Source organism: Chaetodon auriga, chromosome 6, assembly GCF_051107435.1.
Source record: "Chaetodon auriga isolate fChaAug3 chromosome 6, fChaAug3.hap1, whole genome shotgun sequence".
Taxonomy (NCBI): domain Eukaryota; kingdom Metazoa; phylum Chordata; class Actinopteri; order Chaetodontiformes; family Chaetodontidae; genus Chaetodon; species Chaetodon auriga.
This window is the reverse complement of record NC_135079.1, coordinates 13417575-13436000: the sequence shown is the minus strand read 5'-3', so window position 1 is coordinate 13436000 and position 18426 is coordinate 13417575. Positions and strand designations below refer to the sequence as shown.

General features: G+C 41.5%; 1 protein-coding gene across 3 annotated transcripts; it reads right to left on the bottom strand.

The window, feature by feature from the left end:
- Positions 1-290: 290 nt before the first annotated feature.
- Positions 291-8382, bottom strand: nr2f2 (nuclear receptor subfamily 2, group F, member 2). 3 transcript variants are annotated; one of them, XM_076732306.1, is made up of 3 exons: positions 8046-8382; positions 2988-3515; positions 291-777 (listed from the first exon to the last, which is right to left on the bottom strand). In XM_076732306.1, the coding sequence occupies exons 1-3, from the start codon at positions 8083-8085 to the stop codon at positions 503-505; spliced, it is 843 nt and encodes a 280-aa protein (XP_076588421.1). In that variant the 5' UTR covers positions 8086-8382; the 3' UTR covers positions 291-502. The 3 variants fall into 3 exon arrangements, with proteins under 3 accessions (XP_076588421.1, XP_076588419.1, XP_076588420.1); XM_076732304.1 differs by lacking the exon at positions 8046-8382 and adding an exon at positions 4563-5859 and having other exon boundaries at positions 2988-3533; XM_076732305.1 differs by lacking the exon at positions 8046-8382 and adding an exon at positions 4563-5852.
- Positions 8383-18426: the final 10044 nt, after the last annotated feature.

The following is an 18426-nucleotide window of genomic DNA, read 5'->3' as shown; positions in this document are numbered from 1 at the left end:
TACATGGACACAGGACAAGTCATTTCGAGAAAAAGAAAATTCACCTTTCGTATTTTCCCTTTCTCCAGTTTTTTTTTTCTTTTTACCCAAATTATCATTTTTAAATGCACTTAATACTCAAATTTTCCTCATAAGGATCAACAAAATCCCCTTTCCTTTTTTTTCCTCATTTTCTTCTTTCATTAAAAAAAAAAATGAATCGGAGCAGGTTGTTCTGCATGAACACTGGGAGCATGTATCTGCCATTTTGAAAGTTCAGTGGATGTCTCAATTTTTTTTTTTTTTCGGAGTTGGGGGGTGGGGGGGTGGGGGGGTTCACAGTCATTTACGTCAATGTCTTTCTTCATGAAAGCCAGCCCCGTGTAACAGCCGGTTGGGTTTTTTTTTTTTTTTTTTTTTTTTTTTATTCCTTCCACAAAAGCAGCTATAATCATTGTAGTCTTGCAGCCCCCCCCCCCCCCCCCCCCAACCCCACCTTTTGTTTGTTCGTCTCCGTCTTGGTTTACTGAATTGACATGTAAGGCCAGTTAAAACTGCTCCCCGAAAGCAACATATCCCTGATGAGAGTTTCAATTGGGGTTTTACCTACCAATCGGACGAAAAATAACTGTTCTATGACCGAGGAAGAGACTGTGCGGAGGGAAGGCAAGCGGAGTAACAACTTCCCAAACCGTGTTGGCTGGTTGGGATACTGGCTCCGGACATATTCCTCCAGGGCGCACTGGGACTTCTCCTGCAAACTTTCCACATGGGCCACATCTGAGAGGCCACAAGCATCTGAGAGGGGGGAAAGCAAATAAACATTAATAAAGTGGAACCTAAAGTGTTTCTCTCACTATGAGCTTTTTTTTTTTTTTTTTCTCACTGTGGTGATATACCACTGGCGAAAATGGATCGCCTGTCATGTCTGGAAAAAAAGCAATTATTTTAGGAAATTATTCTTATCCTGTTCTATGCAAAAGTGGGGTTTATTTGTCTCGAGGCTTGTTTTCATAAATAGCTAGTGCACACGTTTTTCAGTTCATGAAAATGATTTAATAATAACTTGTAATCATAATAATAACATTGCGCTAGGCGAATAATTACCACACCACAGATAAAAATATATATAGCTCTACGCTGAAGCAACTTCTATTGCTTTGACAAATATATTTGATTAAAAAAAATATATATATATTAATAAAATTAAAAACTTGAACTCTTGAATATGCCACAAACAAGAAGCTGATGGAAATGTGAGTGTTGCTTCTCCACTGTCTCCACTTGGTGTTGCTCATTTTCATCGCTGTTATAACTCGGTTATTTCCCTCGATAAAGCCACTTGAAAGTGAACTAAATAATTAAGCATATTCATAGCTAAAGACTGTGTTTTGGATGGGCCTGTCTTTCACAGTCAGAGGCAGAGCGAGGAAGAGAGGAGGAGGAGGAGGAGGGAGGGAGGGAAGGAGGGAGGGAGGGAGAGAGAGAGGGAGAGGGGAAAGACAGGGAGACCTACTGACCTTTAGTGAGCAGAGATTTAGCTTGGAAAAAAGGGCCCATAGCCTACGGAGTTGCCGTCATACTATACCACCAGAGACGCATAATCACTATCTATGCTGCTGCATGTGGGCGGCAGCTGATTATGTGCCAAAAACGCTTGTACGCGCATTGGTTAAGTTTGTAAAGTTTAAGCATGACAACAACTAAACCACCAAAGTAGCGAAGGCGTGTCATTCCAGCTACAGCACCCAGCTCATGTTCAAGCCTCCGGGACTCAGGTATGGAGAGGACAAATTAAGCCATCGTGGCCCCATAAAGGCTTAATAATAAAATTCAATGACCTGAAATATGATTTTTTTCCGCCCTTCAATAGGCTAACAAGCCACCAAGAAAACAATAAGCCTGGTTGGCTGCTAGAGCTAAATGAAATACAGAGGCTGATGGCTGGCAGGTATGATATCATATCAAAGACATGCGCTCACTCTGCAGTGAAACCTTCGAAATTTCTTCCACACGTATTTTTCATTAATTTTCCTCTTTAATGGTGTGGCTAATGTAACAAAATAGCACGGAGGTTTGGGTCATGACCTAGTTCTGGAGCAAGTCCAGAGACGCCTTGAATCCTTCTAGGCGCAGAAAATATTTCTGCAAATAAAAATTAAAGCCGCCCCTCCTGTCACTGCTCAATATCACACAATGCTGTTAGATGCTGACATATTTTCTATTCCAGGGTGTGCATGGGCTCTGCATGCTTTTCCCTCGGACGTGTGTGTCCAAGTGAATGACAAAAGAAGCGTTGAAACCTGCGCTTTGCTTTTACTGTGTGCAAATGGGACATTAGGCTTGTCTTTCTTTTTCTATTCCCCTCCCCCTCGGAGCCTGACATCATTTATATCTGTCATTCCCTACAAACAAGACGTGGGGTATACACACGTTGATAAATGGCGGAAAGGGGAAAAAAAAAATCAAAGTGTAGCAATTCATCTGCAAGCTCTCCAAAAGTGTATCTAAACAGCTAGATGTTATGATGCTAGGACTGTTACCGTGAAGTTGTCTGTGTTATTTAACTCGACGTTGTGTTCTGGTGTTTCAGTCATGGCTGCACTTTCCTCTGTTTTGTTGTCAGTTTAATTTAAAAAAAAAAATCTGGCGTGGTCATGCCACCATTTCCAGTTTAGCCATGTGTGTGTGTGTGTGTGTGTGTGTGTGTGTGTGTGTGTGTGTGTGTGTCTGACAAATGCCTTGATTCATCAAGAGGCTTTTATGATTTAGTAGCCTAAAGGCTGTCAAGTAATTATCAGAATAATATTAAAATTAAAAAAAAAAAAAACAACTTTACCATGAAAGCAGCATAGGTGAGCATTTAAGCAGGCTGTTCATCTAAGACAAGCAACAACCTCTAGCCAGTTGAGATATATTTAGGTCAGCGTTGATCTAGCTGATGTCAGTGTGCATGTGAGTGACATTCACACAGGCTGAACTTGGAGTGTGCCCGTCTATTGTCTTACCTGTGGTGAAGAGCACAATTGCCTTTAAGCAGCTATATTCAGCAGAGTCAACGTGCAAAGCTTTGAGCTTTTCCACTTGTTCTTGGAAGATCCTAATGTGGTCCATAAAGGCCACCACTCTGTCCGCAGACATGGGGGAGGCGTGAAGGCCAGCCGCCGCCAGGAGAGGAGCCACATGCAGGGGCATGGAGCACTGCGCGGCGTTGAGCACAAATAACTCACTCCACGTCAACCTCAGCAGAGCCACCTGGTCGGTGATCTGAAGGTCTGGAAAGAAGGGAATATTCCTGGCCCACTCCACGGCGCTGAAGAGCATCCTGGCTGCTAGTTCACAAATGTTCTCGATGCCCATTATGTTGTTGGGCTGCATGCATTGACTGCCATACCGGGACGTCGGGTAGGGCTCCGCTCTCAACAGAAGAGAGATATATCCGGATAAGTAGGAATGGCAGTGCAGTGGGTCCCCGTTTGTCAAGGCGAACTGACCGTGGTGTGGCTGTGTGGGTGGCACCCGTCCCCTTTGCACGGCTGCAGTAAAAAGAGAAACTACAGATATTGAAGCCTGAATTCTACAGACAATCACACAATCACTCTGAGCACTGGAGCCTGCTGTCAAACATCAGCCTGCACATTTTACCAGCGCAGGGACAAAAAGCTGACCGCTGAATCAAAAGCTCACACCTGAAGAAAAGAAATGACTTAGAGCATGTTTACTGTAGGCCTATAGCATCAAAACACACACACGCTCACACACTCACGCACACATACTCACGCACACGCAAACACACACACACACACACATTCTGTTATTGCATGAGTTTAAAAAAGACAGGTTGCATTGGGAATAATGAGGCTGTAGTGGGACTAATCGTGCACTGAAACGCCAGAGATGCGCTTTAAACGCGTTTAACACAAGCCACGCATATGTCCAGCTTTAAAATGATGTTATTCAGCAACAGCAACATGAGCTGGCTGTGAAGGAACACAAAGAGGGCAAGGGAGACCTTGCATGTTTAACCCTTAACCTACTTAGCAATTCATCCTCGCTTTACCATACATGCAGGCCTGTTTTCGACTAATATTCAAAGAAATTCTCGCCGTTATATAGAGTCTTTGTACGCTGATGCCCCGATTTGGACACACTGAGCAAGACATCGATGTGGAGATGTAGCCCGAGCTGCTATCTCTTAATTCGATACTCGCCATAATAGCGTAGAAGGCTATATTGTATCATCTATTCAATACAGATGTATCTGTACGCTCGGGGCTTCATCTAAACATAAATTCGATAGCCCTAGCCTGGCCAGGAGTCGGATCTTTATTTGTGAAATGCACAGCTATTACTGCGCCGGGGCTGGACACTGTAACGCTAAAGGGAAGATGTGGCGAGCCCCGTCTCGACCACAGCAGAGAGCGGCTCCATGGCGTGCTCCAGCCGCACAGCCGTGGAGGAAACAGTCGGCGGAGAGAACAGGCTAGGGGGGCGACATAGTCTCACGGCTGGGAAAACACATAAACGCACAAACACACATACACACACACACACATGAATAAGAAACCAAAAAGTCCCAATACCTTCCCGTCTCATGCCGACTTTAAGGCATTTTTTGAGGCGGCAGTACTGACACTGATTGCGGTGGTGTTGGTCGATTGGACAATTCCTGTTGGCACGGCATGTGTAAGTGAGGTTCCGTCGTACGCTCCGTTTGAAGAAGCTTTTGCAGCCCTCACAAGTAAACTGGCCATAGTGTTTGCCACTGGATTTATCCCCACAGACCACACATTCAATGTGCTGTGGCTGCTTCTCCGACTGCTGCGTCGTCTGGTTCGTCGGCGTGGACTGTGTGTTGTTCGGGGGTCCTTGGACCGGAGTCTGAGGGGTCGGAGGGGCGACCTGAGAGGCTGTCAGATTCAACTGGCCTGGTTGAGGGGTGGGAAGAGATAGTCCTCCTTGGGTTTGCGAGGAAAGGGTGCCTTGGGTGTCAGCCACATCGTCCTGGGAGCCTCTCCACACTACCATTGCCATATCTATCAGTCAACGTAAAGAAACTTTTTGTCTGCCGTTTTGGTGTCGCGGTGAATAATGTCTCAAGGAAACGCGGCAAACTGGGATTAACAGCCGGACACCCAAAATGTCAAATCTAGCCTACGTTGAATCCACTCTGGACCTCCGGAAAAACTGTCGATTTATTGCTGTTGGAGACGTTGCGAAGCACGTTTTCAAAACTGATGCGATGGCGAGCTGAGTCGCTGCCTTGCGCTTAAAGGCCAAGTCCAGGGGCGCTTACAGTCAGCCATCCAGTACACCCATCAATGGGAAAGGTAGTCTAAATATTAAAATAATCAACCGAGGTAGCATGGACTATTCAGTGAACGATGGAGCAGGTTTGGTAAGACCGTGCCTGCAGCAGCATAAAACAATTGGTGAGCACACTGTAGCAGCTACTATCAAGTTCCAGCACAAGTCTTGAAGAAAATCACCAACTGGGTAAAAAAAAAAAAAAAAAAAAAAAAAGCTGCGTCTTCTTCCTTTTCTTCCTATGAGGTAGCGCCAGCAAGCGCACAGCTGAAGCCAATGTTTTGAGAGCCTGGAATATGAAGACAACTCTCCCCCCAAAAAAGCGAAAGCACTAAAACCAAAAAAAAAAAAAAAAGAAAAAAAAAACAAAACAAAAAAACACAAAGATCACAACCCACAAACCTCCTCCGTGGACCGAAAAATAATAGGAAAAAGGAGTAGAGAATCAAAGTGATCAAATATGTTAAAAAGGCGGAGGTTAGGAAGTGATTTGCGATTGGTAGGAGCCGGGCTGGCAGAATGCTTTCTCTCTGATCAGCTCACTGAGCTCTCTATATAGTGAACTTTGACACGACTGCTGCAACTTAGCACACGTTACCATGGAGATCAGCTGCCATATAAGGAAGGAGAGTGTGTTTGACTGGTCAGAGCTCAGGGACCTCCCCCTGAACCCCATTGGCTAGTCGGCACTTGTGCTACTTGGTACCTTGCCAGAGCCAGCATGGAGGTCGAGAGGGCCGCTTGGTCCTAAAAGGAGACGATTTTCGGGAGAGAGGAATCATTTCTAGCCACTCTCTTCGCCCAGACTATAGGGCTATTCTCGCATGCACGCCCGGTAAAGCCTGAGCAATTTCACGAAGAAAAAGCTAAATCTCATTTCTTTGCGTCACGTCGCGGTGGAGTATATCCGGCAGCCCTGCAACAAGCTGGAATGCCCAAAGAGATCTTTTTGTCCCCGCCACACAGGTGCACCTTCTGGACATGATCTGTGCTCATTACAATAAAACTGTCTGTCTGTTGTGCCCTTATCTTAATCCTTTAGGTATATGAGGATATAAAGACAGAGTACACATTTGAACAAGACACAAGAAAAAAAAAATGGAGAAAAAATAAGGCAATCTTACTGTATGATGCAAACATGAAGTTGGTGACATTATTTAGGATCACTGTCAATAGAAACAGCATGAGAATACTTATATGGTCTCTGTACATCTACTCAGGGTCGCTCAGCGTGTGAACAAGACAATAATAACCACGTGTCCTTTGAATTTCTACATTCTTCTCCACACTGAGTCGCAGTGCCTATATTTGTACAGGCTAATATAAGCTATTAACGCTTCTTCCACACCAGGTACCATTCATCACAATCCACACCTCTTATAAAAATGTTATGATAGGCTACTGACATCATCTGGGCACCCGCTGCAGCCCGCCAAGGCCACAAATATTCCTAAACCACCAGGTCAGAAAAAGGCCAACTCTGGGTCTCCAAAGTCAGACTTTTGCCATAACGTGGCAAAAACGTGGAATGACTCAAGCTTTAAGTACGCACCACGTTTTAAAAAACAAGTGTCACCTGAGGTTAAAGGCCATGCCCTTCGCATGAAAGTCAGGATGAAAGTTAAGCCCTTTCCTGATAAACAGCGCTATAAAAGCTGCTTGTGGTTATTTAGATGCTCGGTAGTGTCTGTCAGATGTTGGCCTATAATAAAGATAATCTACAGTTTGTGATAATGACAAACACGGCGAAGGATGCCGTGCATGTAAAACGGGGTCAGAGGCGGTTCAGAGCTGCTGCCTGCATGGTTAATCATTTTTTAGGCTTGTAGTAAAGACTGCTTTGGTTCGTGCCCAGAGGCGATCAAACTTAAACTGCAGGCAAAACTTCACGGAGCCAAACAGTTGAACCTACAGCCTATAGAGCTGCGTGTCAGTGTATGGAGAGCAGCAGCAGCAGCAGCAGCAGCAGCAGCAGCAGCAGCAGCAGCAGCAGCAGCAGCATGCATTGTCCCTGGATGTATTACAGTATATGGGTGCCCCCTAGCGTATGAAGTATTTGCTTCAAATAAGATTCAATTTAGAGGAGCCATCCGACGCGGAAACCGCTTCAGTCTCGTCTCCCGCATCGACCAAACTAACGAGCACCATTTCAAACTGATGGCTGTTTGTTTAAATTCTGTTTTACATGACTTGGACGGCAAAGCTTTGAGAGTTGCCAAAGTTGGATTTACTTTTTGCCACTTCAGACAGTCCCAGCGGTGGTATTTAGACCAATTATGTCTTTATTCTAAAACAAATTAGCCCATTATATTTTGTCTGCATGACTATTTTGTCGGTTTTATTTACAGATCCCGCGAACATGGAGAGTCTGTAAATAAAAATACACCGCAAGGTATCCACTCACCGAGGACCCAGCCCTGCTTCAAACGGTAAGTATACATTTTTGCACACTTTATTAGGATAAATCGGCAAAGAAGCGACGTTTCGTCCATCTGCTGTGAATTAAATATTATCTATAAACAAGCGGAGAGGCTTATCTGTAGAAATAAAAGACATGGGCTGCTGCAGACACTAACGTACATACACGATATTTCTACAGTGCGCATTGAATACGCGACTCTGTCATTTTCGCTTCTTATCTAAGTGATAATTTATATGATCATCACAATAAGTCCAACCAGTTCGCAAATACCCGTCATTAAAGTGATTGGCTAGTGAGAGTGAGGCAGGAAGTTGTAGTCTTATAGTAACAAACCTACCAAATGCATATGTTGCTGATTCGTCCGTAGCGGGATGCATCTTCTCTCTTATTCAGAATATATTTAGTCTTCCCTTTTTCGACACAGTGCTCAGACTGAAACTGGCAAAGCGTTCCTCTCCAACAGGCGGGATCAAACACAAAAAAGCACGCTGTTTATTGGAAAACTGCAATGTCTGATCATGCAAAAACTTTGGAGAGCCGAAGCAAACAACTGATGGACGTTATGTGGTGTTGAGCGAGGAATTGCAAATATAGGTTGACGTGTCGTCCGAGCAGAATGATCATTTGACTGCCTGTGGAAACGATAAGGAGGCTTTACAGCGAGCAGAGATCCTGTGCGCCTTTTCTCTCCTACAGTAATATGGCCAAAACGCGCTCGTACGCCGCTGCTTTGTGTGGGCTATTGAGGAGAGAGGGAGGGGGTGAAGTCAGAACAGACACCTGTCTTTAAGTGTGGCGAGCATGCATTATGGCAGTCCGCATATCAGAAATTAGGCTTTGTGGATATTGGACGTAAAGATCCAATAAGACCTGTGAGCAGAGCTGCAATTAAAAATGCCAAAATTGTAATTTTAGTGTAAAATAAACATCCGGTAACTGGAGCCTATATTTATTATTATTATTATTATTATTATTATTATTATTATTATTATTATTATTAATTTGTTTTAATTAATATCAATAATTATAATATACAAATATTGTATATAGCCTACACAATAACGACATAAGAATAATATACATTTAAATGCAGTTATTTGTTTTTTTTACAGCCACACCTCTAGCAATTATACATTATGCAGAGAATAATAGAGGCTATATAAGACATGATAATAGCCTCAATTAACCTCGCGTAAATCCATACTTGGTTGAAAAATTGAGCACCTTTTCTCACGCGTGGACGTTTCAACACCGACGCAATTGATTTGCTATTAAACCCCTCAAAAGTCTTGTGCTGCAGTTTTTATTTCCCAGGTTTAAAAGTTTCCTCTGTGTGATTAGTAGTTGTTCTCCCCTCAAGCGCAAGATAAAAGCACTATATGCTCAGCAAGCCTGCATGTACACAACAATAGCGCTGCCCAACGGGATGAGTATCGATTAAGACGAGACAGAGGATGTCGCCTGCACTAAATATTTACTGATCACACACAAATAGCTGGATCTTTAACGATTTCCCATGCTCCGGCTGGGAGAAAGGACTAAATCACTTTATTATTGTTAGTAAAACAAAGCACACGCTCTGGAACACAGGAGTGGGGATGTGCTAATTGGGATAAGTGCAGTTAAATTAATCGATAGTGAGTAGATAATAGTTGAGATTTACGAGCGTGCAAAGAAAAAGCTCTCACTCATGTATCAGGTTAAAGTGACACATGCACTGCGTCTGGTAATTCTTCTTATATGTCAACATGCGCGTACTGGTCAAAGTCAACAGGCTGGATGGGGACTAAAACAAGTGTCAGCGTGAATTGGGTTAAACATTTCTCGCATCTAAATCTGACTTTTAATAAAAGGTTTGAGATGGATCATCTTTAAAAAAAAATGTCCTGCTGATGGCGAGAAAGCCCTCTCACACTTGTGTTAAGAGTCAAAACTGGGATAAAAGTCGACTTTCATCTAATCTCTGCCTTCACCAAGTCCTTCATGCAGATAGAGGGATACTGACCCGGAGGTCTCCAAGTTCCCGACCTGATTAACCCTTCCAGACCCGCGCAGGAGCAAATGTTAACCAGACTAATCAACTTCAAGAGTCTGATTGAATGAGATGACTGTGGCAGCAGGACAGAAACTACTAAACTGTCTCATTTAAAAAAAAAAACTGGTCATTTTGGACAATTGGCTCATTTCAAATTAACATAAAATATCCAAAATGTAGCAATTAATTTCAGATAACAGAACAGAAGCAACAGGCTCCAGCTGTTTCTAGTGTAAAATGTAACATTTTTTAGCATGACTTCAATATTCAACTCTCTTTAAACACCCACAACTTGTTTTTATTTCCCCCCTGCTTGATAAAGATCACTTGATTGATGGTGCTGGTGCCCCATATGTCATGCATTTTTATCTGCTGCATTGCATAATATCAATCAGTAGCCTCAAGTAAAGGTTTTATCTCTTATCTCTTTACAGCATAGCTTCACACTGCTGTTATGTTGCTATATATGAAAAGATGAAAAAAAAAAAAAGAAAAGAAAAAAAATAGACCAATTAGTCAAATGTCTGCTTGTACATTTGGCTTCATTAAGGTAAAGAATATTTGCTGACAAAACATAATTAAAGTTTCAAGAAGTTGCGGCACTCACAGGTAATCACAGGACGAGATGAAAGCAAAATAAATCTTCTCCTGTAAGGATATTTTAACATTCTAATTTTCATGATATCAAAGATTTGATAATTGTGTGCGTATGTAATGATTATCCCAAAAGTAGTAATATTTATAGATTTTTTTATTTTTATTTTTTTACATATAGCTTTCATCCCAGCAAGGACTGCTGTGTGCATATTCTTCAGTCTAGTTCCTTTGATTTGACTCCCTTTCTTTCTTCATGGTTGATTCTTAAGCACAGCTTTTACCCACTTAAATGACAAAAGTATACTTTAAATTATGTTTCTGAGTTTTCTGGCTTCTTAATGATATGTCATTTTAAGAAAATTGCATTCCATTATAGCAATCGACACCTCCTCATGGTAAATATGGGTTGTGTGTGTGTGTGTGTGTGTAAGTGATTTGATTGAATGCATGCACATGGAAGCCTTACAGAGGCATGTACATACACCGAGAGAGAAAAAGGTGTGTAATAGTCACCTTTTTGTGCAAGTGTACTTTCGCGTAAGCAGACATACACGTCCGAGACCATTTTATAAAGAGTTCATTCAGCGCTGTAGATCACTTTCTGTCTGTCTGCATGCCCCAAGGGCCGCTATCTAAAAAAGCAATAGATCCCAGATAGCTCACTGTGTTCAATTTGCCAATGATAGATTATAGTGCCAATTTAAACAGATAGGGATCAATTTGTCTCAATGATCACTCTTTAGGCTGACTGCCAGCCAGCATGCTCTTAATGTATTTGTAAATGCTGGCTGTTTGAATCGCAGTTGTTAAAGTGATCAAAACTTTAGATTGGAGAGATGATATGAGAAATGATAAATGATGTGTTGTTTTGGCTGCTAAAGACAGCGAAGATGGAGCATACGTGACGGTTTGCTTGAGGCAGCAGCAGTGTAGCAGCAACAACCAGAAGGTCAATGGTTTAACTCTAAGGACTTGCTGGGAAAGTCTGGGTAGGGGAATTGTGTGATAAGTGCTCTCTAACCCTCAGGAACTAAACTGCTGAAGTACCCTTCGGCAAAGCAGCTTAAACCCCATCTGTCCCAGTGGAGCTGCACGGCGACCAGCAGTACAAGACTGCGGTTGTACCGGGCACTTGTGAGATGTGTTTCTTTGAGTGTGACCTACCCTCCCTTGTCTTTCTAAAGAGGGAGAGTGGGCAATCCACTCGCCTCACACAATTTTTTTTCTTCAGTCAGTGAAAAAGTTTGGGAGAAGACACAAGAGAGAAAGCTGTGGCAGCGTTCAGTCCTGAGCTCAGACATGGTTCACATGTGGCCCCAAAGGCAGCAGACAGTGTATTGAATTACTGTAACTGAAGGTGTAATGTGGTAGCAGTGTGGGATCTGTATAAATTACACAAACGGATGCAGAAGAGGCTTACTTCAGCTTTCTATTACAGCTACTTAACGTTGGACTGTATGGTTTATTTTCTCCAATTTCAGCTAGAAACATTTATTAGTGAGAAGGACAGACGTACTTTCTAAAGTGATCATTAATGTCTCGTTATCATTAGATTTACCAATTATATCAACCTGGCATTGTCATGTGAAAACCTTGTATCTCTCGGCGGAATTATACGGTTTGCAGTACGGGGACGAAACACTTACAGTCGCAGCCATGTTTCTTACTTCTTGAAGATTTTGGAAACACTTTGAATTTTTCTGTGACGTGTCATTACGGGATGACCAGTAAAGTGTTACTGTTGAAGTCAAGGCAGTCAAATACGTAGTGCTGTGCAAGCTGCAGTATTACACCTGCCACATTTCTGTCTAATAAAGTTTGAAATATCACATGAGCTGTGTTTTAACTGATTTTCTTCACACGGTACCTTATGTTGTGGATTTGCATTTGAAGAATTTATTTTTTTCCAGTCTAATCATGACATTTTATTGTAAATGTGTAAATAAAGCTTGTTTTTTCCCCCACTGGAGCTATTGTTTCAACTGTATTAGACATTGAGAGTGCGGCTCCCTATTTGTCAAATTATTCTCTGAAGCTAATTCAGACTTTGGCCTCATTCATTCTGCAGGATATATGAAAGCTGGAGATTTAGCAAAACCAGGTCTTACAATGGTCAGTCTTATGACACTCGACATTGTGTAATGATTTTCTGTTGTGCAACTGTGCACCATTTACGAGAACAGTCCTCATGTTTCCTGAAATTAAAGCAAAACTGGATTTAAGACTAAAATTAACAACAGCAAATATTACATCTTTTACCAGCTCCAAGCTTAAAGACTGCAGGCTGAGAAATCAATCAAGCTTCAATGTTTTATCATAAGAAAGCATTTCTCCGTGAAGACATAAATTTTATCACATGAACAAAACCAGCAGCCTGTGAATACTGACGATGTTAACTACATCTCTACCTCCACAGGTACTGATTCAACATTTGTGAATGGAACATATTGTATTATAGCAAATACAGCCATTTGAGGTTTTTCAATCACACAAATCCACATGTGATCAATGGTCCTTGTGAACTGATGGGGGGAATAAAAAGCAAATGGGATGTGAATGGGATTCGGTTAAGACCATCATAACAGTGATCACTCTGTACGGAAAAGAGAAGATTTTCTTGGTGTGAAGATGACCTCAAGGTGGAAAGCCATAAAAGAATCACTCATTATCAGGATCTCGGTTACTTTATCTTCTATATCATCGTATGAGGACATACAGAAGCTGCTTCCAGAGCTCACAACACGAGAGTCAATACTCCCTGGATGATGTCATGAGAGTCAAATCTTAGACTTGCTCCACTGACAATAAATTGAGAGGGGATTTGTGGACATGTGATAGTGGCCCAGAGGTCAGACATGACTTATTGTGCTCTCAGATACACTCTGAGGCATGAACTGTATTTTTTTGTAATCTTCCAGTTTATAAGTCCTGCTAATTAACAAACATGGTCAGTAAGGTAATCATTTTATAAGACCTTTGTCAGTTTTGTGTGTCATGTTCTTTTATGTTTCTTTTTATTTAAAGCGACATTACACAATATGTTTCTAAACACGCAATTTTTAACGGCAGCTCTTATATCATCCAAGCACACGAAAACACCACTGTAAAAAAACAAGTAGATTTTTATGTACTCTGTTTATAAAACCAGACTGTTGTGCCAGAATACCACCAGATTTCAGTATTTGAAACTGTTACTGATGTGTCTGAGGACAGATCGGGACTGTTCACCGCTTAGTATGGCGTCGTAAAAGTGCAGAGGTCGACAAAAGGGGAATTAGGAATAAGTACTCTCTGCTGCACAGTCGTACGATGAGTGTGAACTATCAAATTCGAAGGCTGCACCTCTGTAATGTGATGCTGTCTAATAAGTAAATACCCAGGTAAATGTTTTCTGCTGAGTCCACGAAATGAGACTCTAATTCATAACTTCACGGTGTGATGACGTCACAGCTTAGAAGAGCCACAGTCGCAGGTTTCCATCAATAAAGGATCCATGTTTGGTTTATGTTAAAATGTAACAACATCAAGAGGAGCTACAACCAACTCTGCTGGCTGGCAGGTGTTACAACAAAGAGAACCACCTGATTGTGTTTGTTTGCCAACCCCATTTGTCATATAAGAGACTGAGATATTACCAAACAGTAACAATGTGACACTGAACAATAAGATATAACTGTGCACCTCATTTTCTTCCAAGATGGCCACACACACTCACATGCATTAGTAAGACCTTGCACAATGGCATATATTTTTTTTAAACAGTAAGACCAGAGTCCAAACAGGAAAGACAGGACTTTTACCTCCAAGGTGATTCAAAATGCAGACAACCAAGAGAAAGCACTTGTGGCTGAATCAGCTTTGGTGAATCACATTCAAGGAGTTACATCTGTTTGTGGATCAATCGACAGGCGAAACAGAGCTGCAGACAACAATGGCGGCTGCTGAGTGTGTGCAGCCATAGCATCTGGCATAGAGAAACTGGAAGGCATTAAAGCAAAGAACAAAAATGAACTTATTAGCCAAGTGTAAACACTAGCAAGAGAAGACCTACTGGGTGATCACCACAGTCTTTGTACTCAAAACAAACGTTATAAACTGGTGTGATTTCCATGGCAACAGCTGGCACAGGAGCGTGTGCTCTTGGGCAAAACAAAAAAAAAAAAAAAGTGCCCACACATGTCTTGTGCTGTCTGAAGTTGAGGAGCCTCATCTGGTTTGTAAAGGAAAAATATCAGACGGGAAAAAATAACACAAACCTTCAGTTGGTGCCCTTTAAATTATTAATTGAGTAAAGAAAGACTTGAGGCAGCGGTGCACTGGTACTGAGGTGGTGGGTACATTGTGAGCAACAGGAAGTCATCACCCCCACCCCCACCCCCACCTTCTTTCTTTTTTTTTATAATCCACATTTCAGTCCTGTCATAGCCGAACAATCGCCTTCTCCAAAAGTGCCTTCTTTTCTGATTTTATCAGACATAAATTTTGTTTTTATCTGGATTTACCTCATTAAGGAAGTACATGAAAAGGCTGGACAACCCTAATAGTTTGTCCATTTAGTGTAATTTAGTGGTAGTTAGGTGGATGCTGTAGATTAGTGCATTGCACTACGCCCTGCAACAGTTGGGTTACTCTGTAGTTTACTGCGATATGACTGCTGGGCCTGGGAAACACAGTAAGCACATTCACATTAATTTCTAACTAATTCATCTTAATTAACATATTTAACAGGTATGTACTTGCAAAACAGATGATGAAACCCCTAAAGACACAATTCTCCACCTCACAGCTCTTGTCATGTGCATACACTGGTTCACCCACTAACTTCCTCAGTCCGACAATACAACCAGCTTCAGTAATCTGCAGTCTGATCATTTTTCAGCCATAAAGCCATTAACTATAATGCTTAAGGTAATAATATTTTACACAGCTTATTTCAAAGGAGGACTTACAGCTTTTCAGATCATTAGACTGCTCTTGAGTGTTAACTAACACTAACGTCTGGCTCCTTTTTTGATCCAGATTTTCCTCTATGACTGAAACACTAGTAAAGCTTAAAAAAAAGGTGTGACTGATCTCTTCCAGTAAACATACAGTAGGGGACAAATCTGTTCCGTCAGGTTGTATAGCTGGTATGGCCGTGAGCCCACAATGCAAGGATTACGTCCTCCAGAGGAAAACTTTGAAGCAAATGGAAACATGTACACCGGCCCAAACAGCAGGTTTGTGTCGCTAATGAGAACTCATTATGTGAATTTAAAAAAAAAAAAAACATACTGAAATACGAAAGGTTAAAGCAAAGCATACATGGATAAATTATGTGCTTTTCTCTAAAAACTCAGAATTAATATATTCAGCATATACAGTTTATGTTTGATCATTAATTGTAGCAGGTCATAATGAAGCACTGGTGTGAAATAAATGCCAAGATGCATTAAAATAAATATTGGTAAAACTTATTTTCGACGCCTGTACCCATGCTATTTTATGTGCCCTTTTAGAGTTTCTCAGCCTGTCTAAAAACTAGTAATGGTGTGAAACTTGCCAACCTTCATCACATGATATAAATACATCTGTTTACGTCTGAACTCTCGATGCCCAAATTCAACTGCAGTGATAAAAAGGTGGTGGCTGTGCTTCAGTGCCAGAAACAAAGCTATCGTTTGTTTAAACACTATATTGTTTGCAGCTCAAGGTGAAAATAATGCTATAAACTACAAGGCTTCCCATAATAATATGGGTTCACATAACCAGACTGCAAAAAAGTGAGGCCCATTTCATCAAGCTAATTGCCTGTTTGTGAGAGGGAGCAAACTTTTCTACCACCACTCTGTTATGGAGGCTCTTTCTTAATCATAAATAGAGCCCTTGTATCCCAGAGGGACTTGCTATTCTAATTTACAATTGAACTAAAGACCAAAGCTATCAATCTTGCACAGACACTTTATTTCTGCCCCCCTTCTCTCTTGTAATTGTGGTGACATAACCATAAACAACAGAGAGAAGGCTGCTGTGACTGATCTGTGGAAATGACAGCATTAACACATGAGCTGCACATAAGCACCCCCATTCACCATGCATGTGATTGTGAGCACACACACACACACGCGCGCGCAAACGAGAGACAGAGAGAGAGAAAACACACGTCAAGGTGGAATGAGCAGTCGGGGCACAGGCTATGACACAGGCTTGAGATATAAATGGGCACAGTGTTATGAAGACGTCTTCCTGGAACGTTATGAGACCTAATAGAGGTCACTAGTCCGAATCAAAACAATGCAAAAGATGTTAGGGTTAACGTTAATAAGTAGTAACTAATGACATTATTAAATGTTATTATATCATTTACTAATGCTTTATAAACCAGTTATTAGCCATTAGCCAGCAGGTGTTTACCATTTGTATTTGGTAATTATGCAGTTAGAAATGTTCTTTATCAATTAATAAATGCTCACAAGTTTCTCCTTTACTAGTAAGAAATCCAACTGGTAGTTATGAATATTAATAAGATGTTAATAAATGGATTTTGTTCCAGGTGCTCTGCAAACCTTTTCCAGAAGGTAAGGAGTCTACAAGTGTGTTATAGGGTCTGATAAATTACAAGCTCACTAGAAGGACAAAGTGTCATGCATGAGTTTTATGACAACCTAGCACTCCAAACATTGCGCTCATTGATAGCTTATAACTTACTTCTAAAGCATTAACAAAGGATTCATTATACATCGATAAAGCTCTTTGTGCCTGAGCAGAAAGCGGTATCGAGATCTAATATATAACATACTTTAAGTGCATTGCACAGTGTGTAAGACAGCAAGAGGGACACGTCTCTATAGCCTCACATCTTCCACAGAGCGCAACGAAGGTCTCATGCTGTCAGTGTGCTGCTGCAGAGCCTCGGACACATTCCTGCTCGCAGTAGCGGTGCAGTGTCACCGCCGCTGCACCGTGCCTCAGTGATGCCTTTAATGATGAGTCTTTTCGTTAATGAGTTAATGCAAAAACTCTCAATGTCATCAGCAAAGATAAGAGGGAAGAAAGCGGTGCATTGTACACATAATGACAGGCTCCCTGCTTGCCCCTGAGATGTCACGGGTCAGCCATGTTAAGAATGTGTGTGCCCAATCATCCACTGATCTTTATCTGCAGGGCCTGCAGCTAACCATGACATGGGCCCAATCAGGGGTGCTGATGAATGGACAAAGGGGCCCTTGAATTGTTGAAGCTGCCACATGACTGCCTCTCTACTAAATCATGATGACATTAGCAATCAATACACCAATTACTGAACAAGATATTAAACATGTTCGGCAAAGCAATGATCTTTGCAAACCGTACTGTACATTTCAAGGATTCGTGTAAGTCACAATGTCAACGGCAAGTGCATGGCTTATTTACAATCACTTACACTGACGCTTAGAGGACAATTTCATGCTTAAAATGAACAAATGAGCAGAACAAATAATTTTCTAAAATGCCAATCCAGTGTTTGAAGTTCTAAGTGAAGTCAGTTTTATTTACACAGCACCAAATCATGGCAGAAGTTACTAAATGAGATTCTTCTTGACTGGAGGAATGCCATTTCTTTTCAAGTTTTCACAATGTTTGCTTTAATTTGCAGGTTTGGGGGTTATACCACGGAGCCAACTTCCTTTGTTTTATTATATTCCTTTTTTAGAGGGGCAATAAAGTCGAGTGTCATTTGCAGTGAGCATTGAGCACTATCAACAGGATGATCAATTTGGCAGGGACTCAAGTTAGCGTAGGGTCTTCTGTTATATTGAGGCATGGCATTGAATTAAATGCCGATGGAATCACTTCCTTAAATTTAGCTACAGTACTATCTGATGGACATCTACTGTAGTAATTTTTGCCTAACGAGGGTTCGTCCAGTAAAAAGAATTCAACAGTTATTAAATAATGGTCTGATACAAGAGGATTCTGTGGAAAGATGATTAAATGTTCAATTTCAATGCCATATAGCAGAACAAGGTCCAGGGTGTGGTTTAAACAGCAACTGAGGTTATGTACACTCTGACGGAAGCCAATCAAATTTAGTAACGAGAAAAACGCATTATAGATGTCCATGATT

Excerpts from the sequence above, each read along its gene's own strand:
- nr2f2 (XM_076732304.1), bottom strand. The coding sequence starts at position 5,013 with ATGGCAATGGTAGTGTGGAGAGGCTCCCAGGACGATGTGGCTGACACC. Across the intron at positions 3,534-4,562 it reads AGTCGGCATGAGACGGGAAG|TTTCTCTTTTTACTGCAGCC; the intron begins GTATTGGGACTT and ends CAATATCTGTAG. Across the intron at positions 778-2,987 it reads AATTGTGCTCTTCACCACAG|ATGCTTGTGGCCTCTCAGAT; the intron begins GTAAGACAATAG and ends CCCCCCTCTCAG.